The sequence below is a fragment of the Somniosus microcephalus genome, chromosome 5 (genome assembly GCF_052327205.1).
Source record: "Somniosus microcephalus isolate GS21.2 chromosome 5, FLI_Smic_1.0, whole genome shotgun sequence".
Classification (NCBI taxonomy): Eukaryota; Metazoa; Chordata; class Chondrichthyes; order Squaliformes; family Somniosidae; genus Somniosus; species Somniosus microcephalus.
The window spans coordinates 128085091-128107530 of record NC_140991.1 but is presented as its reverse complement, the minus strand read 5'-3'; the positions used below and the strand labels follow the sequence as shown (position 1 = coordinate 128107530).

The 22440-nt window shown below is 39.7% G+C and overlaps 1 protein-coding gene across 7 annotated transcripts in view; it reads left to right on the top strand.

The window, feature by feature from the left end:
• tex10 (testis expressed 10) overlaps positions 1 to 22440 on the top strand; it is a 128199-nt gene that overhangs the window by 100535 nt on the left and 5224 nt on the right. For 4 of the 7 annotated variants that reach the window (XM_085988201.1, XM_085988202.1, XM_085988198.1 and 1 more), the window contains 3 exons: positions 4401 to 4481; positions 9767 to 9948; positions 17188 to 17398. In XM_085988201.1, coding sequence (XP_085844327.1) covers positions 4401 to 4481; positions 9767 to 9948; positions 17188 to 17398 — 474 coding nt within the window. The remainder of the gene's footprint in view (positions 1 to 4400; positions 4482 to 9766; positions 9949 to 17187; positions 17399 to 22440) is intronic. The other 3 variants (XR_015078419.1, XM_085988203.1, XM_085988204.1) reach the window with 3 other exon arrangements.

Below are 22440 nucleotides of genomic sequence, written 5' to 3'. Positions count from 1 at the left end.
TTCTCATTCTGCTGGCCTGTACATATCTGACTGTGAAGACTTCAATTATATCAGGGTGGGCTGCACGCAAATGTAGCCTCCGAAGTAAAAGAAGTCTGTGTGTGTAAATGTCATTATGGTATGAAGGTGGATGTTTGGTTGTTTTACATTTGTTTGTTTCCTTCGCAAACAGTCTCGCAGGTTCTCAATTGCAAGTGCTTATTATACAAATCCTGTGATCTGAGCCAAGCCCTTACAATGAAGATCTCTTGTTATCAGCAACTACACAAGCAGCTACAACTCTTGCTAATATTGTCCTGTCAAACCCATTTACTTCACACAGTGTAAGCAGCACCTGACGGAGTATATTTTCTGGCAAGACGGGGAGCCCCACGGGCTGAGACACTGGCTTTGGAAGCTAAGCTTCATCACCTGGAAATTTCTAGCTTTCTGTAATTCCACTGAGCATGTTAATCTGGATAAAGTGTGAGACTCTGTTTAACAATGTATTTGCATCAGCCACTTTTTAGAAGTGGGGGGGGTCCAGTTATGTATGTATTACAACTATACAGGATTTAAAAAAAAGAGATTTTTGGACTATTTGATATCAATGCATTTTAATTGATTTCTCATTAACCTTTTACACCCTATTACTGTACCTTTCAGAAGGCATTCTGGACAATGCACAATTTAAAGTCCAACTTTTAAGCACAATAGATATATCCCTTTTAGTTTATAAAAAAAAAACTATAATCCAAATGCTTGGACTTTTATTAAAGCCTTCAATTATATTGCTGATTATATTAATTATAAATGCAATAAAGGTAGATATCTGAAGGGCCAGGCCAAATACAAAGGTTTTATCAAATTCTTAACTACACCCACAGCAGAAGAGAGAGAATGTATCTGGTGGATGTTGACTGTTCGAATATATAGGTAGTTGTATGTATTTGAATTAGGTAGTTTTAAGTTGTCAATAATGGATAATAAAAATGTCAGCTAGCTATTAATGAAACCCCAGAAATATTAACGCCCTTGGGTTTTAAATAATTCTGTGCTCAAGTACTATATGTAATGAGGTTTGTTTTTGGGCTTGTTTATAAATTGACACATTCGTGGCTAAATTCTTGAAAATCTTTGAAATGTAACTTTGTATAGAACTAAAATCAAACCTTACTGCTCTGCAGAACTGCACGTGACTATTGACTCGGTTAGTGTGCTGAAGATCCACTCTATTTAGTGCTGAGTCCCCAAAAAATATCTTTAATCCACAAAAAAACTTTATGCCTGTCTGTTTCTGTATTTTTATAGAAAATACATGGATTATTTGGCCAACATAACTGCAAGCAAAAAGTAAAATAATACTTCAGTTGAAATTATTTGTATGAAAATTTTAAAATACAAACAGCCCAAGGACATAAAACCATGATTAAAAAAAAATCCTGTTACCTCATACAATTAAATATGTCTGAACCAATAAAACTCATTTGTTGAGCGACATACTGATGTTGAGCATGCTAATTGCAGTCTAAATGTATTCAATCTATCATACCACTATCTAATATAACCTGTAATAGAAAATTGTCTGACACTCAACAACATCTGAGGTAAAATAATTCAAGTAGCAATTGAGCCTTAAAAATGTTTACAAGAAAAATAATGTAGGTTTCTCATTTTTACCTTTTTGTGACTTTGTGGAACATATGTGTGGATAGTGCAAGACAGCAGGCACTTCCTTGGCCACTACCAGTGCTGTTTTATCACTGGCAGTTGAAGTGGAAGAGTGAAGCCTCCAATGATCTATTTACCTCTCGTCGATTAAACACTTCTTTCTGCTTGATGCTCCCCATGATAGCTCAAGCAAGAGTGGAAAGATTGAGGAAGTTGGATTTGCTCTGTTTTATTTTTCCAAAAAACACTCACGATAAACATCTCAAAGATTTGAAGAAAAGCTACTGGGCAGAAAGTGCTAGGAGTTAAAGAAAAATGTCCCACCAATATATATAATTGGATGATGCTGGGAGATTAGGTACTTTGCACATGCTGAGACTGCACAATCTGAATTCAGCTCGTTAAGTCATAGCTTTGGACAAGAATATCAAGTCCATTATCTCTCCTACATCTGTTGCAGACTTTTGCGAGAGGCTGAAACATTCAAGTAAAAACTTTAATGAAGGCATTAAAAGACACATTAAATGGATATATTGAATTGTTATAAAATGTGTTTTCTTGATTTTTGTTTGTTTAATTCCTTATTTTGGATATTAGAAATTTTAGTACTATATATGTTTAAACTAATTTCCAACTTACTTTTCTTGCAAATTTAAATAAATTCATAGCCGTTTTGTAACTAGGTAATTTGAGTGGTTTAAAAAGAAACTACAAATGCTAAAAATAGAAATTTATTAAATGTTGGAAATAGCAGGTCTGTCAGCATCTATGAAAAGAAAAGACAAACTAACATTCCAAGTTTAAAATCCTTGCTCAGGAACCAAAACATTAATCTGTCTTTTCTGTTTACAAATGCTGACTAACTTGCCTTGCATTTTCAGCATTTTAAATTTTTTTATGTTTAAAAATATATCATGTATGCTAGGAATTTATTTCAAAACATACTAGGAATTTATTTCAAAAGGTGCATTAACACTATTGTTCAGAGGTATTTTGTCTGTTTATGCTGTATTATGTGTGATATTACAATTTCTATGCATCTTTAACTTGGCTCTGCAACATTATCGATATTCTTTTGAATTATTCATGACCTTCCTTAATCATGAGCAATTAGTTACTAAGGCACCTTGCCCTATTCAGTTCCATGTAATGCTTAGCCTCTTTTTTTCAATGTAGCCATTGATTTAACCACCAGAGGATGCGCACAAATAAGTGTTCAGTCATTAGTGTTAGATCTATATTTTAAAGTTTGGAAGAAAAAGTAAATTTTAGGGCAGGAGGGTTACGTCAATTTTCCAGTTTTCAACTGATCAATGTTCTCTTATCTGGGAATTTGGATTCAATTGAGACCTACCTCTTGGGTATCTTCAAATTGATGTGCCAAATTAGCTCTGGTTTCAGTTGTGAAGGGAAGAGTCAAAATTTTAGAACCGTCTACTCTCTTTTTTCACTATAGGTGAGAAATTTAAATTACTTTTGTTTTACAGCTCCAGTTGTGTGTGTTTGGTGGTGGGGGATATAAATAGTGAAACAAAGATGGTGCAGCATGTTGAATTTCTATTATGGATAGGGATGGAGTTTTATTTCCACAAATTTCTGCAAGGCAAGTTCCTAATTTTAGTTGTGCCACCACGGAAAGATGCTGAGCAAACTTAACCATTAGGAAGACGGTACCACATCTCCTGGCAACCAGACCATGAACAGTGTTGCCAAAAACCTAGGAGCAGGTCACTTGCGCTCAGTTGGGGGTGTTGCAAGTCATGGGGAGGAAGAACAAAAAAAATCTAAATGAATAGCAAACGCACAAATGCGTGATCTTACTGAGCATAAACTTGAGATATGCATTTATCTTGAGTCGTGCTCTTGTGAACACTTTCATCTCATCGGCAGAATATTTTTTGCTAAAATTTGTAAAACATGTCACTCTTCATTATTGGAAATCTGAAATAAAAAGAGAGAATGCTACAAATAGGCAGCATCTGTGGAGAGAGAGAAAGAAAGTTAACATTTCAGGTCGATGATCTTTCGTCAGAACTGGAAAAAGTTAGTCGACGAAAGATCATTGATCTGAAACGTTAACTCTGTTTCTCTTTCCACAGATGCTGCCTGACCTGAGTATTTCCAGCATTTTCTCTTTCACTCTTCATTTATTGCCTGATTCACAGGCTCCTTCAGGCTGCACAGACTCTTGTTAAGCTAACTACAGTATTACAATCCTTTTAGGATGGTAGACTGATATTTAACCCACTGTCAAAGTGCTTCAAAGTATTTATTGATTTTTTTTTTTCCCCCACTTGGTAATTATATCTGGCTCTAATTACATTTCAGAGTTTTGTTATAGGCTATCATAAAATGAATATGCTTTTAATTGATCTCAATTTAACGAAACCTGTTTGTCTGGGCTCTGGTCCCATGAGCTGTTGCATTTCTGCTGTTGGCCATATGTTTGTCAGCAGGACAATCTGCTCACCTGTGCAATCATCTACTGATACAACTTTGGGCACTTTTAGCTTCTCGTTATACTAGCTCTAAACAAACTGGATATTCCTCTCATTTACTCTTGATCATCATACATATTTAATCTTTGTAAATTCCATATAGTTTTGGCTGAAGTTCAATCCTAAATGTCAGTTGCCCATATATGTAAAATTTAGATAACATTTTGGAAAATAGCCTCCCATATTTAGTACAGTTAGGTATAATGTATGTCCTTATTTTGCTATTAACTGCTTTGGTGTTTTATCTTTCAGGTATTATGCCAATGTTTATCGGCTATACCTTCCAGAATCCAGTGCTGTGATATCTTACAAAGTGCCATCTGTAAACATCTGGTGAGTTCAGTAACTAGTTGGATTATTATGGATGGGTCACTGTTTTGGATGACTGTGTTTTGCAGGGGGCGGGGTGGGGAATCGTGGTCCTCAATTACCTGCTGCATCAGGCAGAAAAGATGCAAACAAGGATGGCAGTGTGTGCTGAGACACCAACTCCGTGCAGCATGAAGTGTTCGGATCTTCTGGCTGTCCCACTCCACCAAGTTCACAACTTCAGACTTGTTGCTGTGGGAAGGCAGAAAGTTGAAGCCAGACCGTTCCTAACAAAATGGCGAAAAATCAGGAGGGTTGCCTCAAACTTGGTGCATGGCCAAAGAGCAGAAGTGACAACAGTAGAGCAAAGAGAACAAAAGAAAACAACTGAAGCTTCGTAAGTTACTAATGTCACTCTGGTCTCCTGGACTAATTGTAATCGCCTATTGGGATTGGAGAAGAATTTTCGAGTTTTTTTTTCTCTTATTGGCCTTGAGACTTTGATTTTTTTTCGCGTCTCACAGGAGAATACATGGCACCTAGGGTAAGGAGTCTCTTGATGAGCTGCATAATGCATCACAACTGTATGAGACAGAGTGGATGGATCAGTTTTTTTTACTTGTTCCTGGGATGTGGGCGTCGCTGGCAAGGCCAGCATTTATTGCCCATCCCTAATTACCCTCGAAGGTGGTGCTGATGCGCCGCCTTGAACCGTTGCACTCCTTGTGGTGGAGTTACTCCCACGGTGCTGTTAGGGAGGGAGTTCCAGGCTTTTAACCCAGTGACGATGAAGGATCGGTGATATATTTCCAAGTCAGGATAGTGTGTAACTTAGAGGGGAACTTGTAAGTGATGGTGTTCCCATGTGCCTGCTGCTCTTGTCCTTCTAGGCGGTAGTGGTCGTGGGTTTGGAAGGTGCTGTCGAAGAAGCCTTGGCGAGTTGCTGCAGTGTATCTTGTAGATGGTACGCACTGCAGCCACGTTGTGCCGGTGGTGGAGGGAGTGAATGTTTAAGGTGGTGGTTGGGGTGCCGATCATGTAGGCTGCTTTGTCCTCGATGGTGTTGAGCTTCTTCTTGAGTATTGTTGGAGCTGCACTCATCTAGGCAAGTGGAGAGTATTCCATCACATTCCTGACTTGTGCTTTGTAGATGGTGGCAAGGCTTTGGTGAGTCACTCGCTGCAGAATAGCCAGCTTCTGACCTCTTTTCCTGTCCAACATTTTCGCACGTTCTCTGGTTTTAACCTGGACTGTGATGTATACTTAACTGTCAAAAAGCAGAGGACATTCTGAGAAGCAAGGTTTCAATACTCCAATTATGGAGAGGTTCTACTGCAACAGATGTAGAAGAGAGATAATGGAAGGCAGATTGGAAGAAGTGAAGCACCCCCAAGACAGTGTATCAGATTGGGGTGGAAGGGGAAGATAGAAAAAAGATAGGACTTTGGAGATGGAGACTGATGAAGAGGAGGCAAGGAAACTCTAAGGCATACCATAACTTCTTGACAGAAAAAAATGTAACACAAAATGTACAGAGAATTTGAGTGGGATAAAAAAAAAGAAAAAATTATCAGTGAAACGATGAAGCAAAACTTTGAAATGAGATGTAATGTGGAGGCATCAGAATCTGAGTAAACGGGCTTGTTCTGGCCTTTTTGATTATTAAAATTGTGGACCATTGCTATTTTCCAACTAATTGAGCTTATGGAGCAATATTGTTCTATGGGTGGCACTTACGGGCAGTAGAACAAGAGAGTATTTCAAAATGCAGGCTCTTGACCATGTAGTATCTTTAGGATTTAGGACTCCCTTTCCTAGGTGAGCCTCCACTCTTGTGGCATTCAAGAGTGTCTTTACTACCCTCGCTATCTTGGTACAAATTTGGTAATGCACCCTGGATGACAAACAGAAAATTCTGGTCTGTGAATTATTTTTAAGCTACAGTAATTATTCTTATACCTTAGCATTTGCATCTCCAGTTCTTGAGCAATAGAACTTCACATCAGATCTCAATATAGTTTTAAAATCAAATATACAGTAATTTAGGATTTCATTTGTTCATTGAGGATTATAGATGATAAGAAACAAAGGGGAAAATAATAAAAAGTATCTTTTAACTAATAGTTTATAACACAGGAGATAATTGGGCTCATCTGTTTGCTGTAGCAATCCAACTACTCTGCTCTCACCACATACCTCTTATTTTCTTCTGCTTCAAATATTTATTGACTTTTTCCCTATAGTGTTCTCTGCCTCCAATTCCTGTGGCAAGGTGTTCCATACTTCAGAAACCCTCTGTCTAAAGAAATGTCTCCATACCCCTCTCATCACTTTCTTAGTGTCAATTTAAATTTATGACCCTGGTCACTGACTCCCCAACCAGAGGACAGTCTTTCCCTATTGGCTCAATCAAAACCATGCATTTTTTAAAACTACTTTTAAATCGCTTTTTAACCTTCTCTGCTCCAGTGGGAATTGTCCCAATATTTCAAATCTCTATTCAACTATAGTTTCCCATTCCTGGCATCTTTCTACACCTTCACTCACTTGATTTAGCATATGTTAAAAAAAAAAAAAATAGATTGAGGCAGTGGCTGGCTTTATTAAAAACATTTTTAAAAATTATGTACTATGCTTGCTGTAGAGTGAGAGCTTCTGGTCCAAAACGTGATACAACTGATTCATATTGTCACAAGTAGCACAAGAACAGTGAAACTGTTTCTAAAGTTATTTTAGTGTGATCAGGTTTATCACAGTACAGCTTTTTGAGTATTATTTGTGGTAATTGGTGATTTTGGAGTAGAAATTTAACCAAGATTCATGTTTTTTGCTTACATTTATTCTTGGCATTTGATGTTTTAAATTTAATGTCCAAGGAAGTAATAAAGCAAATACTCATGTCTATTTTCAGACTATGCAGTAAATAAGTGCCTATTGAGTTACAAAAGCAGCCACGTGCAATTTTGTTGAGTGCTTCTGAAACCCTTGGGTCAAAGTTGACATTTTTAGCCTTGAACGGCAGTTAATAGTTACATAATGACACCATATCTTTGATTTATTGGGTTTATAGGCAGGACCATTCGTTTACAGTGACTGAATAAGTGAAATTCCATTTCCTTGCATGGAATTCCCACTTTTTATTTTTACTAGTGTTTTGGGAATCTAATTCTGTCCATTTCCCCCCCCCCCCCCCCCTTCCCCCGGAGAACAAAACCTGTCCCTTGCCTAAACTATACAAGTAAGTTGCTGTTCCCGATAATCAGGCTCACTGGTTTGTGGTGATTGAATAATTCACATCTTATTTTTATTACATGATTTTTTGGGGGGGATTTTTGTCAGTATTTTGGAGATTATTTTGTTGTGAAACCAGTGACTTTGGTTGAGGGAGAGATGCATAACTGATGCAAGTTTCTTGAAGTATAACAATTCATCTTCAATCTTTGACAAAGATTGAAGACAGAAATGGAGTAAAATTGACTCCAGATAAATGTTTAGATCATGTTATAATTTCTCATGCAAGCATAGAATTTCAAAATATCAAACCAAGGGTAATCACTAACTTTTGGTTGAGGGCCACAATCCCAAGCAGTGATTTGCCTGAGGGCCATTCTCATCAACTCTTGGGGAAGCTGAAGCACATCAATGATTTAGATAGGCTGAAGGAAAATTAAAGCAAAATACTGCAGATGCTGAAAATCTGAAATAAAAACAGAAAATGCTGGAAACCGTGTTAGTGTTTCAGGTCGATGGCCTTTCATCAGAACTGGTCATCAACCTGAAACGTTAACGTTAAGAAAATCCTAGGTGTGAGCTTTTTAGTCACAAATGCATTAACTTGTACCAGAAATGCAAATGTGGTTAAAGCAGCCAGTGATGCCTATCACATGGGTTGCAGGACAGCTGTGCTTTAATTCCATTTCAATGTTCTACTACCATTGGTGTAGCTACTCAGTTATTAATATTCCTTTGTTGTTAGCACAACCAAGTTGTATCTGGCGCCAACTACAAAAGAGAGCATTCAGCCAATCACCTGGAAGAGGTGGTCTCAGACTAGGAATGGTGGACATTGGTTGCAGTATAAAAGTAGCTTGCACAAAGCTCCACCAAAAACTCTTTCTTATCCATATTTTAATGATTGAAAATAGCTTTAAAAAACCTGACTCTTCTGTTAATCATTAAAATGCACACTGGTGGCAGGTGGCTTTGGAGCAGTGCCTGTTGCTTGCCTTTGAGACCATCCTTGGAGCTCTGCCTTCTCCAGCTTCAGAATGATGTGAGCAGGCAGTGAAAGCATTGCTCCTGCTTGCATTACTATGAAATAGAACCAATTATCCATTCTTCAGAGCAGTACAAATATCTCACTCCAGCCAAAGGCAGCAGCCAGGATTCACTGGCACAATGCAAGCAAGCCCAAGTGAAACTTAAGCCAATTATGGGAGAAATGGTTGATCGGAACCAAAGTCTTGGAGCCTTAAGTAGTGAATGGGAGTTAGTACCAGCACTTTTATCACCTAGGTGGGGCAGGAATCGCTGGACTGAATTGCACCCAGTCCAAGTGCCACATCCAAAGCTTGCAAGGCCTTATGGTGAGTACCTGTGTGTCAAACCATATTCAATTTATTTCCATTATACTTGATTGAAATTGTGTCCTACAAAATTCCCTAACTTAAAAATTTTTTTTAAAAAAAATCATGGATCATTTAAATGGAAAACAAATTTGGTAGTTGTGGGATAGTTTCAAATGAAGACATCCATTTGATCACATCTTTCCTGAATACTAACTCTACCATCATCCCATTACAGCATCTCTGTTCTTAATTGAGTCCTCAATAAATCTTTCCTCAGCAAGTCATTTCTGATGTTGATTCAAGGCCCATTGATAAATTATGTTCAGATTATCCACCGAGTGTCTGATGGTGTCTTTAATGTCTTAACAGTGAGTAAACTCCCATTTTCCGATCACTTCCCAAAGTAAACCCTGCAGAATATATGGCAAATTGTTGCTTAAACATGTTTTCTTCAAACAGCCACATGGGATGCTAAAATAGGGTATTCTACTGGGAATCCAAGGCCTTCTCGTTCCTCCTTGTATGTATCTGCTGTTAGCTGAACCATGCACCAGCACTGATGCCACAGTGCTAATGAATTGTCAGTCACTTTATATCCACTAAAAGAAAGCGGATGAAAATATATTGTTTCTTTTCATTTTCCAGTGTTTCTGATTAGACTGCTGGAAAATGTTTGAACAAGAATGTTTATTGCAGAGTAATCATCTGTTTCATAATGTAAACCGTGTTTCTGTCACTCAGGTGGGTGTGAGTCTCTTGCCAGACAGCACGGCAGGATCAATCCTAAAAGCCGTTGGCCAGCTGATAGATCCAGCCTTTATTCCCAATGAGTGTTTGTTGAATTTCCTTGTCGGGTGTTGCTACAGCCTCCTTTACTTCATACTAACCTTGGAAAGGAACAGCAGAGGAAATGCACAAAAGAGGTAATTAAAATTCCTTGAGTTTTCTGCTCGCATTCCTCTATATTCAACCATATTCTTTATCTTTGTTGGCCAAGAAGGCCAGTTTGCTCAGTTTTTTTGTCTCCATTAACTCTTCGCCTGTTCTTACTGTTGGGAAGCATAGAAAAGTATGCACTACATGTACAGCCTGCAACCCAATATGCTATTTGAGATTTATTTTTGTTGATCGTTTGCTAAAGTTTCATCCTGTCTAAGATGTACTTTTTAAAGAAAAAAGACTTGCATTTATACTGTACCTTTCACAACCTCGGGACGTTCCAAAGCGCTTTACAGCCAATGAAGTACTTTTGAAAAGTAGCCATTGTTGCAATGTAGGATTTGTTGAGCCAGATTGATTGGGGAGAATGTCACTAGATTTTATAGATCAACGGTGCTGTCCTTTGGATGTGATATTAAACCTAAGCTGTGTCTGCCCTCCCGGGTGGATGTAAAAGATCTCGTGACACTCCGAGCAGGGGAGTTTTCCTGGTGTCTTGGCTAATAATTATCCCTCAATCAACATCACTAAAACAGATTATTTGTTCACTAATCTAATTGCTGTTTGTGGGACCATCCTGTGCTCAAATTGGCTGTCACGTTTCCCTACATTACAATAATGACTATGGCCCAGAAATTCGGGTCTCCACGGGTGAGTATGCACGGGGTACTCACCCGTAGGCCCGATGGAAGTGTCGGTTTCCTGCATGCACTGCATATGCGCGGGAAACCGGCACTTCCGTTCCTCTGAACGAAGGGGTTCAGAGTTCGAACGCGTGCGCAGGAGAGGCTGCGCGTGCGCATCGAACTTTTTTTTTTTTTTTTTTTACACAGGTTTCCCCCGGAGGGTAAGCCTGCAGAATTTAGAAATATAAAAAGCAGGCGTAAGGCCTGCTTTTTACAAGGTAAGTGGTGAATTAATTAAAATTAAAACATTTTTTCCACAGGTTTATTATTTTTAAATACTTTAAAGCAAGGTAAGTTTATTTTTAGCCCCATTAGAATATAAAATTATTTTTTTCAAAAATTTAAATTATTGCTTAAAATAGTTATTTCCTGTAATTTATAGTTTATTTAAAAAATGTGATGTTTTTTAAAATTTATTTGAGGATTTAGTGCTATTTTGGGGCCGCAGTATTTATACGTCTTGACAGCACTTCCTGTCAGACTTACGAATGGAGCATTCCCTGCTCCGATTGGCTGCCCATGGCCCACGTGATCCCAGGGGACGCATCGAACTAACTGCACCCCTGGGATACGCAAGCACTGCGCGCCGGCAGCTGGACCAGGCCCCGGATCGGAATTCCACACGGGTCCACAGCACAACGGCCGGCGCGCAAGGTAAGTGCAGATCGGGGGCTTGCACCCGTGGGAAGCCCCCGACCCGAATTTCTGGGCCTATATTTCAAAAGCACAAAATGGGAGGCCTTGAGGTCATAAAAGTCACTAAATAAATGTTCTTTCTTTCTATAGTCAAAAGAATAATGGAAGATAGAAAATACATTTTTTGCATATAAGGTGGCATTCTTTGTCACAAATTGTTGCTGAAGCAGAGACCGTACATTTGTTCAAAAGGGACTTAGATAGTTGCTTGAAAAATGACACATGTTGGTAAATGAGCAGGAAAATCGATTGGACCAGATGGCTGATGTGGAGATAAAGACCAGTTTAGGTCTGATGGGCCAAGGACCTGTTTCTCTGCTGAAACATTCTGATTTCAGGTACTGTGAGCATTGGTGATAACTGCGGTGCTGGTTTTTTTTTATTGTTGCCAGATTGCAGTTGAGTATGCTATTGTCTTTCCCATAGCCTTTAATATTTAACTAATTCCCTTTTTAAATGTCGTGAATGATCTCTTTGATAGCCAATTGTATTTATGCTTTCGATATCCAAATAATCCTTTGTATAAAAAAAAAATCCTCCTAACCCACAATTTTATGTTTCTAGGACTAAGTGCTCTTACGGAGTCATTAACCAATGTAAATAATACAGTATCTCTTTTATTCTGAAACCATTTCATAATTTTAATAACTTTTGTTAGACTCCCCCATTAATTTTATGTACTCCAGTGAAAATGGTCCTAATTTTTATTAACATTCTCACCAGGACTATATCCTTTCATCATGCATCTGATATCCTTTCCATAATGAGTAGCAAACCTCCCAAACCCATGACCTTTACCAGTAAGAAGGACAAGGGCAGCAGGCGCATGGGTACACCATCACCTTCAAGTTCCCCTACAAGTCGCACACCATCCTGACTTGGAAGTATATCGCCGATCTTTCATCATTGCTGGGCCAAAATCGTGGAGCTCCCTCCCTAACAGCACGGTGGGAGTACCTTCACCACACGAACTGCAGCGGTTCAAGAAGGCGGCTCACCACCACTCGAGGGCAATTAGGGATGGGCAATAAATGCTGGCCTTGCCAGCAACGCCCACGTCCCAGGAACTAATTTTTTTTTTAAAGCCTAAATCGGTGAACCACACTCCCAACTACAGCCTAAACAATGTCTTATACGGAGTCCTGTAGTTCCTTACTTTGTATTCAATACCCTAAATGGAGAACCCCAAATCCCATTTGCCTTTTTATGGCTTTTCCCACGTTCAGTCACACGCAGTAAAATTAAAAAGGAAAAAATAGCTTCAAATGCTGGAAAGCTGAAATAAAAACAGAACATGCTGGAAATACATAACAGGTCAGTCTGCATCGGTAAAGAGGAAAGACAGGTTATGATATTTTGGATATGTACCCTTCATTGGAACTCGACTGGAAAAAGAAAGACATTTTAGTAAAATTGGGGCGGGGAGGAGGAGAAATAAAGCCAAGGGAGAGAACCAACAATCAGAGGGAATGGATTAAATGACCTGCAAACTGCTTAACAGAATATAGTTAGACTGTATAAAAGATCATCAATAAGGCAAACCACATTTAAAAAAGGACACAAGAATGTGCAAATCGTGAGGTTTGAAAAGGTGCAGGAGAGGTCCATACAAACAAGTGTGAAAAAATGGAGAGAGAAAATAAAACCAGCTGCAAGTGCAGCAGAAATAGTACTTTCTATTGAGCAATTTGCAGGTTATTTAACTCTTACCCTCTCTGCAATTGGTATATCTGTTGGTTATTTTCCCCTTTTTTCTCTTCACTTTTTTTTACCCAGTCTTAGATAAATGTGTCTCAGTCTTCCGTTCTGGTGAAGGATGCACATCTGAAATGTGATAACCTATCTTCGACCTACTATCTCCTAAACTTGAGCTCACCCAAAACTCTGCTGCCCGTATCCTAACTCATACCAAGTTTTGTTCACCTATTACAGGTAGACTATCCTTTATCCGAACTTCCGAAAACCTCTAAAAACCGAAAGTTTTTTCGTTCAGCGTAAGTCGTGCGCACGACATGACCAGAGTGGCGCACGACTTACGCTGAGCAGGGCAGAGGGTCACAGAGTTCCCTCCTGGGTAGGAGATTGCAGGCCGAGCCGGGCAGTGTGAAGGAGGTATCGGGAGAGTGAACCCAACAATACAGTGGCCCGTCCGATATTCTTTTTCCCCCCCCGACCCGTCCGCTATTCTTTTCTCCGCCCGATTTCCCCCCCCCCCCCCCCCCCCCCCCGGACCTGGACCGCAGCCCGTCCGATATTCTTTACTCCCCCGACCTGATTTGCGGGCCAGCTTAGTAGGAGTCCGCCGATATCCGGCTTTCCAGAGAAGCAGGAAGGGGAATGAGACACGGAACAGTCGCAAGAGGTGGCCTGAACTTTTAAAATTTATATTAAATACAAATTTTCCAGTCTTATAATACCTTCTGAAATCCGAAAACCGAAACTCAGCTGGTCCCAAGGCTTTCGGATACGGGATAGTGTACCTGTACCCCTATGCTCGCCGACCTATATTGGCTCCCAGTCTGGCAACCAACATCCCTATAAGCTGCACAGCTCTCTGCCTGTCCCGTGCAGCTCAGGCCTGAAGTTGCGCGTGCGCAAAAATGTGAATGTGCTGCGCAGCCCCACCCAAAAAACAAATGAGGGAACATTGCTGGCAATGCCTCGATTTTAAAATTCTCATCCTTTGTTTTTAGACCACTCCGTGGCCTTGCCCCTCCCTATCTTTGTAACCTCTTCCAGCCCTATAACCCTCCTGAGATCTCTGCGCTCCTCCAATTCTGGCCTCTTGCGCATCCCTGATTTTAATCGCTCCACCATTGGCGGCCGTGCCTTCAGCTGCTTAGACCCTAAGCTCTGGCATTCCCTCCCTAAACCTTTCCGCCTCTCTACCTCCTTCTGTAAGACGCTCCTTAAAAACCTACCTCTTTGACCAAGCCTAATATCTCTGACTGTCAAACTTTGTTTGGTAACGCTCCTGCGAAGTACCTTGGGTCATTTTACTGTGTTAAAGGTGCTATATAAATGCAAGTTGTTGTTCTTATCCCTTATTATGAACTTTAGCAGATTATTTACTATTGATGTAAGACTAACTGCTTTATAGTTACTTAGCCTATCTCTTTCCCCTTATTTGACCAGTAGTGTATAGAATTCACTCTCTTTTTTCCCCCCCGCCCCACCCCCAATCCTTTCCTCCTATTTCTATTTCAGGAGAATTTTGGGAAAGTTTTTACAGTAGTTGGTACCTGTACTATTTCTTTACTAACCTCAATCAAACAATGGTATGTTGAAACCAGACCATCCCACGTTATGTGATGGAAAAGTTGCGTTGAGCAAAATAATAGTGGTGGGAGGGAGGGGGTAGGAAATAGAGGGACACAACTTGTGAACAGTTCAGTGCAATACTGCTGCAATCAGTTGACCTTTATTTGGATAGTTCATTCGCATTCCTTTGTAATACTCAGAATTTTAATAACTCTTATTTTGATGCATGCCAATTTAAAAATGGCAGGGTGGGAGTGGTATTGAAACCCAGAAACTCGGGTAGATTTAGAGAAAATGGATATCTATTTTGAACACTGGTTATGACATCCCACAATTACACAGTTCATAGATACCACTTTTATGGGACTCACCAATCAGATTGTCACTTAACCCCTAGATAGCTTCTTTAATTAAAAGTAATAGTAAGGAATCTTGTTTATTGCTGTGGCTTCTTTCACTTACCTGCCACTATGATGGTGGAATAATAAAAATTGTTGCAGAATAAGTGTGGCGGGGTGGGTGTGCAGTTGCAAACTTGCTTTTAGTAAAGAATGCCTTGGTGTGTGACCCAAGTCTGTCTTTGATTGATGAGCTCAGTCTTTAGGGGCTATTGGTATGGTAACTGTCAGTGCACTGTTCTTGCTCCATATATAATTACAAATGAAAGACTGACATTTGCTGTAGTATAAAGACTCAGCAGAACCTAAAAATGATCCCGGTCTTCTCTTTATATTCGTATGAAAGCATTGGGAATGTTTTTTCTCAAAATGCAATTGTTTTTTATGGATTCTTCATCCAAAATAAATTTCATTTATCAGTAAAAGTCAGTTTAAAAAAAGATTCTAATGGTCCCTATGCATTGGAAAATTCTGTGTTCTGTGCATTTCTGTGAACCATGTACATTTTTTCCCCCTCTGAAGCATTTCTAAGACAATTACTTGTAAATGAGATCACAGGAGACAAGATGTTTGTTACACTGTCAAATGTGATTTGTGTCCATTTGTTTCCTGACCCACAGCTAGATAAAGCAATATCGTCTTCATTCAATAATCTGACCACGTTTATCAGCAGCAAATTCTTCTGGATTGTACAGAATCCTCAAAGATTTTCAATGTAAAAATATGTTATTGAATTTACAGAAGTTGGATTAACTATTTGAATACTGAGTAGTCTTAGCTTTCAACAGGTTTGCTAAAAATAATTAAGTTCTGTATTAATTTCAAATACATTACTAGTAAACCAGAATTTGTGAAGTGGATTGAAAATATTCAAACTCATTGCAGTATGGGCTAATGCCCAGGTTCCAAGGTGAAACTTAACCACTGTAGTCGCTCAATGAGTTCTCGCTATCCAGAATGTTACAATCGGTCATTTGGCTCACCAAGTCTGTGCCAATGTCTCTTCTCCACAAACCACCTAGTTTAATCCCACTCTCCTACTCACTCTCTATCCTATTTTGCAAGAGGTTATCCGATTCTCTTTTTAAAAGTATCTATGGACTCTGCTTTAACACTTGTTTGTGGCAAGGAATTCTCCATTCTAACCACTTTCTCTGTAAAGAGTTTTTATTTTATGTTCGCCTTTAATTCCTTTTTTGATGATAAATATAACGCTCGCTCATTACCATCTGTTTAACCTGTGCAAACAATCTATCACTATTTAACTTGTCACACTCCAAAAATCTGGAAGACCTCATCAGGTCACCCCAAAACCGTCTCCGTTCATGAAAAAATCCTACCTTCTCGAGTGTTTCTTCGTCACTATTACCCTTCATCCCCAATGATATCCTAGTGACTCAATGCTGCACACCTTTTCCATTGGTTTTATATCCTTACTATAATGGGGTATCCAAACCTACATAATACTTCAATTGTGATCAAAATAAGATTGTATACAGGTTCAACTTTTGTATTTTATCCCTTTTTTTAAAAAAAATGGATTCACTTTACCATCTTCATGGCTTTTTCTAATTGTGCTGCCACTTTCAATAAATTGTATATCTGGACCCTGAGGTGGTTCTTCTCCATTTAAAATCTTGCCAATTAAAGTATACTTCCTTTCCCTGTTCTTACTTCCAGAATGTATGGCTTTGCATTTTTCTACCCATTCTGCTAGCTTATCTCAGTCCTCTTGCAGTTTTTCACAATTCTCACCACAATCGCCAAACCCCCAATTTGATATCAGAAAAATATTGTCCCCACAATTTTGAAGTCCAGATCATTTATGCATTTAGCAGCTAAGTGTTCCAACAGGGGTGCCTTTGGAGGAGCATTTATCACCACTTTCCTGTCTGAGAAACTTCCTTTTACCTTTTACTTTGATGCCCTTGTCTCCAGTAAAACCCTTACTTTTCTCTCACCCTGATAATTCCCCTAGGTACTACTCTCACCTTCACTCCCTTAAGTTTAAGGGACACAGATTTAAACGTTTATGGCGTATAGATCATCATGGAATGCAAAAATAGCCCCCAACTTCTTAGTCTATTAAACGATTTAGGAGTGTGATTTTCCCTCCCCCCCCCCCCCCCCCTTTTTATTTGGCCTATATTGAAAAATTGATGTATTGACAATTTCTTTGCAGAGAATTGCTGTGGGGGTCATGCCTTGCAGCGCTGGTCCGCATCCCCCGCTTGCTGCGACTGATGCTGCAGAGTCTGCGAGCAAATGGCACCTGCCAGGAGGAGCTTCCCGTTGTTGCACAGATCCTTCGCCTTCTGCTTCAGCAAGCACAGCTTAGGCAACACATGGTGGCAAATGCAGCGCTGGTGCAACAGGTCATACAGGATATCACGGTATTGCAGCCTTTCTTCACAGTATTCCAAGAGTAGCAACATCTGGTGTTTTTATGAATAAATACCAAGATTTTTAATTAGCCCTATTTTGCTGTTCTCCCAAATACTCTTCAGAGGAGTTGCTGTATCCGTCATCTTCTGCAGTTCAGTTTCATTGTCTGGCAGCCTCATTAATCATTGAGCCTGTGGCTCAAATAAATGTGTGGTATTTTAGATACTGTGTATGATTCAGATTAATATTTAGTATTGTGGACATATTAGTCCAGTACAATTCCCACCACTTAAAACATCTATGTTTAAAATAGGCAGTCACCTATATCAGCCAAAAAGCCATAACCATTTGCATTAAAGTCAATTTTTAAGTTGTCGGTTATAGCGTCTTAAATGCTCCATTTATTTCACGGAGAAACAACTGTGCTTACTCGCTAGTTCACACCTCATTAAGGTTTCTCTTTCATTAGATCCACCTCCATATCCAGTCCTTTATTCTAGTTTGGCATGCTTTGGAGTGTTCCACTCTGATCATCTTGCTGAATTCACATTCCCACAGGTTTTGCTCTGCCAGTCACTGGCACTGAAAAGGCCACAGCTTTTTTCTGCCAGAGCCTTTCGAATTTCTGTTCCACCAGCCTCCTTAGCTTTGCTTCACATGTTTTTCCACATCTGTTGTAGTTAATCGTTCTTGCAAAGTTGACATTTCCGCATTTTTTATCTGGGCATATCCTGCCACCGTCGTAGTCACAAGCTTTTCGCTGACTTCTTTCCTGCTTCCATTGAAGAGGGCAAAAATTGGGGAGCAGCAGGCGACTTGTTACCGGGGGAGAGAGAAAATACATTTTCTTCCGGCGTTCTACCAGCAATTCTGTTTGCATGAACGCACCTGCTATAAGTGGTGGGAAGTGTATTATTGAGACACTGGCAAAGTGCACTTTTGTCATTAAACTGCTGGAGTTAATAGAAGAAATTTTAAGTGGTATTTAATCTGCAGATTGTAACCTGACAATTTATTCCATTTGACACGGACAGTCAAGAAAATGTCCTGTTCTAACTCTAATATTTTACTTGCTTTGGCTTCTCTTTCTGTTTATTCATTTTTGGTGATTATTCTCTTCTGTTTTATTTTAATAAGCTGTGTTTAGTTCATTTCTCTGCAGGCTCACTAATGGAATGCCATTTTTCAGATTATCATGTTAAAAAGTTGACAAATAAGCCGATGAGACGGTAGGGGGTTACATGCAATGTTATGCTTGCTTAATGTGTATGGGTTTTCTTGGCAGAAGTTCAAACTTGCTTATCTAGCAGTTAGCGTTTTAGCACTGAAGGAGGATTTTAGCACCAGATCCAGAAATTTGAATTTTTTTAAAACTATAAATCTGAATATTTTTGTGGTTTTTATATACGTTGTAACATTTAAAAATGCAGTACTTTACAGCATTTTAATTACATTTTTTAAATTAAAAAAAAATCTCCAACAATAATTAAAGTCTGAAGGAATGAGACCCCACGCTTGTAAAAGTTAATTTTCAGTGCTAGAGAAGTTGTTTGGCAGTATTTAAGACTTATCACGTCATTAAAAATGCACTTCCACTTGAATGGACAAGCCCTAATGTTTTACATACATAGTATTAGAATCATAGAAACTTACAGCACAGAAGGCCAATCGACCCATCCTGCCTGTGCTGCCTCTTTAAACGAGCAGTTGTGCTTAGTTCCACCCCCCCACCCCCCGCTTTTTGTCTGTATCCCTGTAAGTTCCTCATCCTCAAGTACCTGTCCAATCCCCTTTTAAAATTATTAATGGAATCAGGTTCCAGCACCTTTTCAGGTAGAGCGTTCCAGATCCCAACAACTGAGTGAAAAAAATTCTCCTTGTCTCTCCTCTAAATCTTTTGCCAATGATTTAAAATCTATTACCTCTGGTTATTGACCCACTCGCCAGAGGGAACAGCCTTTACCTACTCTTATCAAAACCCCTCCTCATCTTGAAAACCTCTTGGGTCACCTCTTAACCTTCTCTGTTCCAAGGAGAACATTTGTAACTTTTTCAACTTCTCCTCATAACTGAAGTCCCTCATCCCTAGTAACACCCTGATAAACCTCCTCTGTACCCTTTCTAAGGCCTTTACATCTTTCCTGAAGTGTGGTGCCCAGAATTGTCCACAATACTCCAGCTGAGGCCTAACCAGTGATTTATAAAGTTCAATCACAGAGAAATCACAGAAACCCCACAGTGCAGATAGAGGCCATTTCGGCCCATTGAGCCTGCACCGACACATATCCCACCCGATCCCCGTAACCCCTACACAACACATATCCCACTCTATACCCATAACCCCACGTATTTAATCCCCCTAACACTAAGGGTCAATTTATCATAGCCAATCAACCTAACCCGCACATCTTTGGACTGTGGGAGGATACCGGAGCACCCGGAGAAAACCCACGCAAACACGGGGAGAATGTGCAAACTCCACACAGTTCTAGCATGATCTCTTTGCTTTTATATTCTATGCCTCTATTTATACACCCAAGTAACCTGTATGCTTTTTTAACCACCTTATCTACTTGCTCTGCCACCTTTAAGGATTTGTGTATACGGACACCAAGGTTTCTGCTCATCTACACTTTTCAAAATTGTCATTTATAGTATATTGTCTTTCCATATTAGTCCTTCCAAAGTCCATCACTTCGCACTTCACTGCATTGAACTTCATCTGCCATGATTTTGCTCATTTCACCATCCTGGCTGTCATCCTGAAGTCTACATCTATCTACCAAGTTGTCAAGTTTTGTATCATCTACAAACTTTATAATGCTGCTCCCTATAGCTGAGTAGGTCGTTCATAAAAGTTAATGAGTAATGGACCCAAACTGACCCTTGGGGAACACGATTGCAAACCACCTCTGTCTGAAAAACATTGATCCACCACCACCCTCTGCTTCCTGTCACTGAGCCAATTCCGTATCCATTCCGCTACTTTTCCCTTAATTCCATGGGCTTCCATCTTCTTAACAAGCCTCCTGTGTAGCACTTTGTCAAATGCCTTCCGAAAGTCCATACATGCACTACCCTGATCAACCTCTCTTCATCAAAGAATTCACTCAAGTTAGTCAGACATGAAGTGCATTTAACAAATCCATGCTGACTCTCCTTGATTAACCCATGCCTTTCCAAATGAAAGTTTATTTTGTCCGATAGTTTCCAATAACTTCCCCACGATCGAAACACAGTATTTACAGCAAAGAATAAGGCCTTTCGGCCCAAAGGGTCCATGCCGGTGTTGATGCTCCACATGAGCCTCCTCCCACCTTTCATCTAACCCCATCAACATATCCCTCTATTCCTTTCTCCCTCATGTGGTTATCTAGCTTCCCCTTAAGAAATAGGAACAGGAGTTGGCCATACGGCCCCTCGATGCTGCTCCGCCATTCAATAACACCATAGCTGATCAACTACATCAATTCCACTTTCTCGCCTTATCCCCATATCCCTTGATTTCCTTAGTGCCCAAAAATCTATCTTGAATATACTCAACGACTGAGTATCCTCAGCCCTGGTGTGTTTAGTGGGTATCTGTCACCTAAGTATCCCAACTTTACACCCTTCTGTGAATTTCCAATGCCGAATCTCTCCGCAAGGTATTGTTACAGCGCACCTTCTGGAGGAGCAGGGCAACTCGGACAGCAGCTTCCTGATGTCCGTGTTTAACTACCCATGTGCAGTCGCTGGAAGTTGCTGTCCGATTTACTCTCATAACAGTGAGCACTGATAGCCTCACTGTTATTTTTACTGCAAAATCTGGGCCAATAGTCTCTCGTGAACCATGAAATGTATTCAGAACTCTGCAACATCTTCCTAAGCTGTAGCAAGAGAAATTTGTTGCTTAAGGATTTTTATCAGTGGGATCTGCCATTTTAAACATTCCAGGTTTTAGGGAACCAGCTGATTTTAAATTATATGCAATAAAGATATTTGATTTTATGGTGTAAAATATATATTAATTAAAAACTAGTAATTGAATATAAGGAATCATCTTATTTCGCCTAATTTGTATATAATGACATCTCGCATGTAATTTGACTTGAACTTGACTGCCACAAATAGGAGAACATTTTTGCACCAATATAGTATTTTAATCCTTTTGCTGCAGTAGGTTTCTGGTGCATTCCCAAAAATAGATGAAGATTTTCAACTTTTTTCATAGACAAGAAACAAATGTCTTCCATTTATCTATAAACTGGTTATGTTGCATCAGAGAACAGTCCCATCAGAGAGCAGTCCCCCTCCCCACTGCCACCATCAATAAAACATGTACTCTTGACAAAATGAACAGTGAATAAACAGAATTTTTTCCAGTACCACTGATATTAACTACAAAAGCTTTGTTTCTCTAAATATTTACTAATGCCTTGCAGCAAGGTATGTAGAAATTGGAAATACATTTATCAACATTTACGGTATGGTGCCTTGAAAAGTGTCAAATCTAACTGAGGTGCATTATTTAGCATTTATGCAGGGGATTAACAGTTTTTTTTATATATATAATTTAGCATTAATTTGAATTCACCTTTTATGATTTATGTGCACCAGGGGTCAGGTGACATAGCTGGCAGTGATCCATGCCTTTGGCTACTACTATTTAGCTCTGGACTGGATTTCATTTGAACCAGAAGGAAGAGATGAGTGGATTTTATTTCTAGCAGCTGTTGAAGATCACAGATGCGTTGCATTTCAGGAGCTCTTTGTTTAAATTTGAACCAGAAAGCTTTCACTGGTATCAATTTAGAAACATGGGGCTGAGAAAGGAGACAATAGATATTGGCCCAGAAGTTCGGGTCGGAGGCTTCCCGCGGGTGCAAGCCTCTCACCTGCACTTAGCTAGCGCGCCGGCCGTTGAGCTGTGGGCCCCCGTGGAATTGCGATCCTGGGCCTCCTCCAACTGCCGGCGAGCAGTGCTTGCGTATCCCAGGGGCGCAGTTTGTTCGATGCGTCCCCTGGGATCACGTGGGCCATGGAGAGCCAATGGTAGCAGGGAATGCTT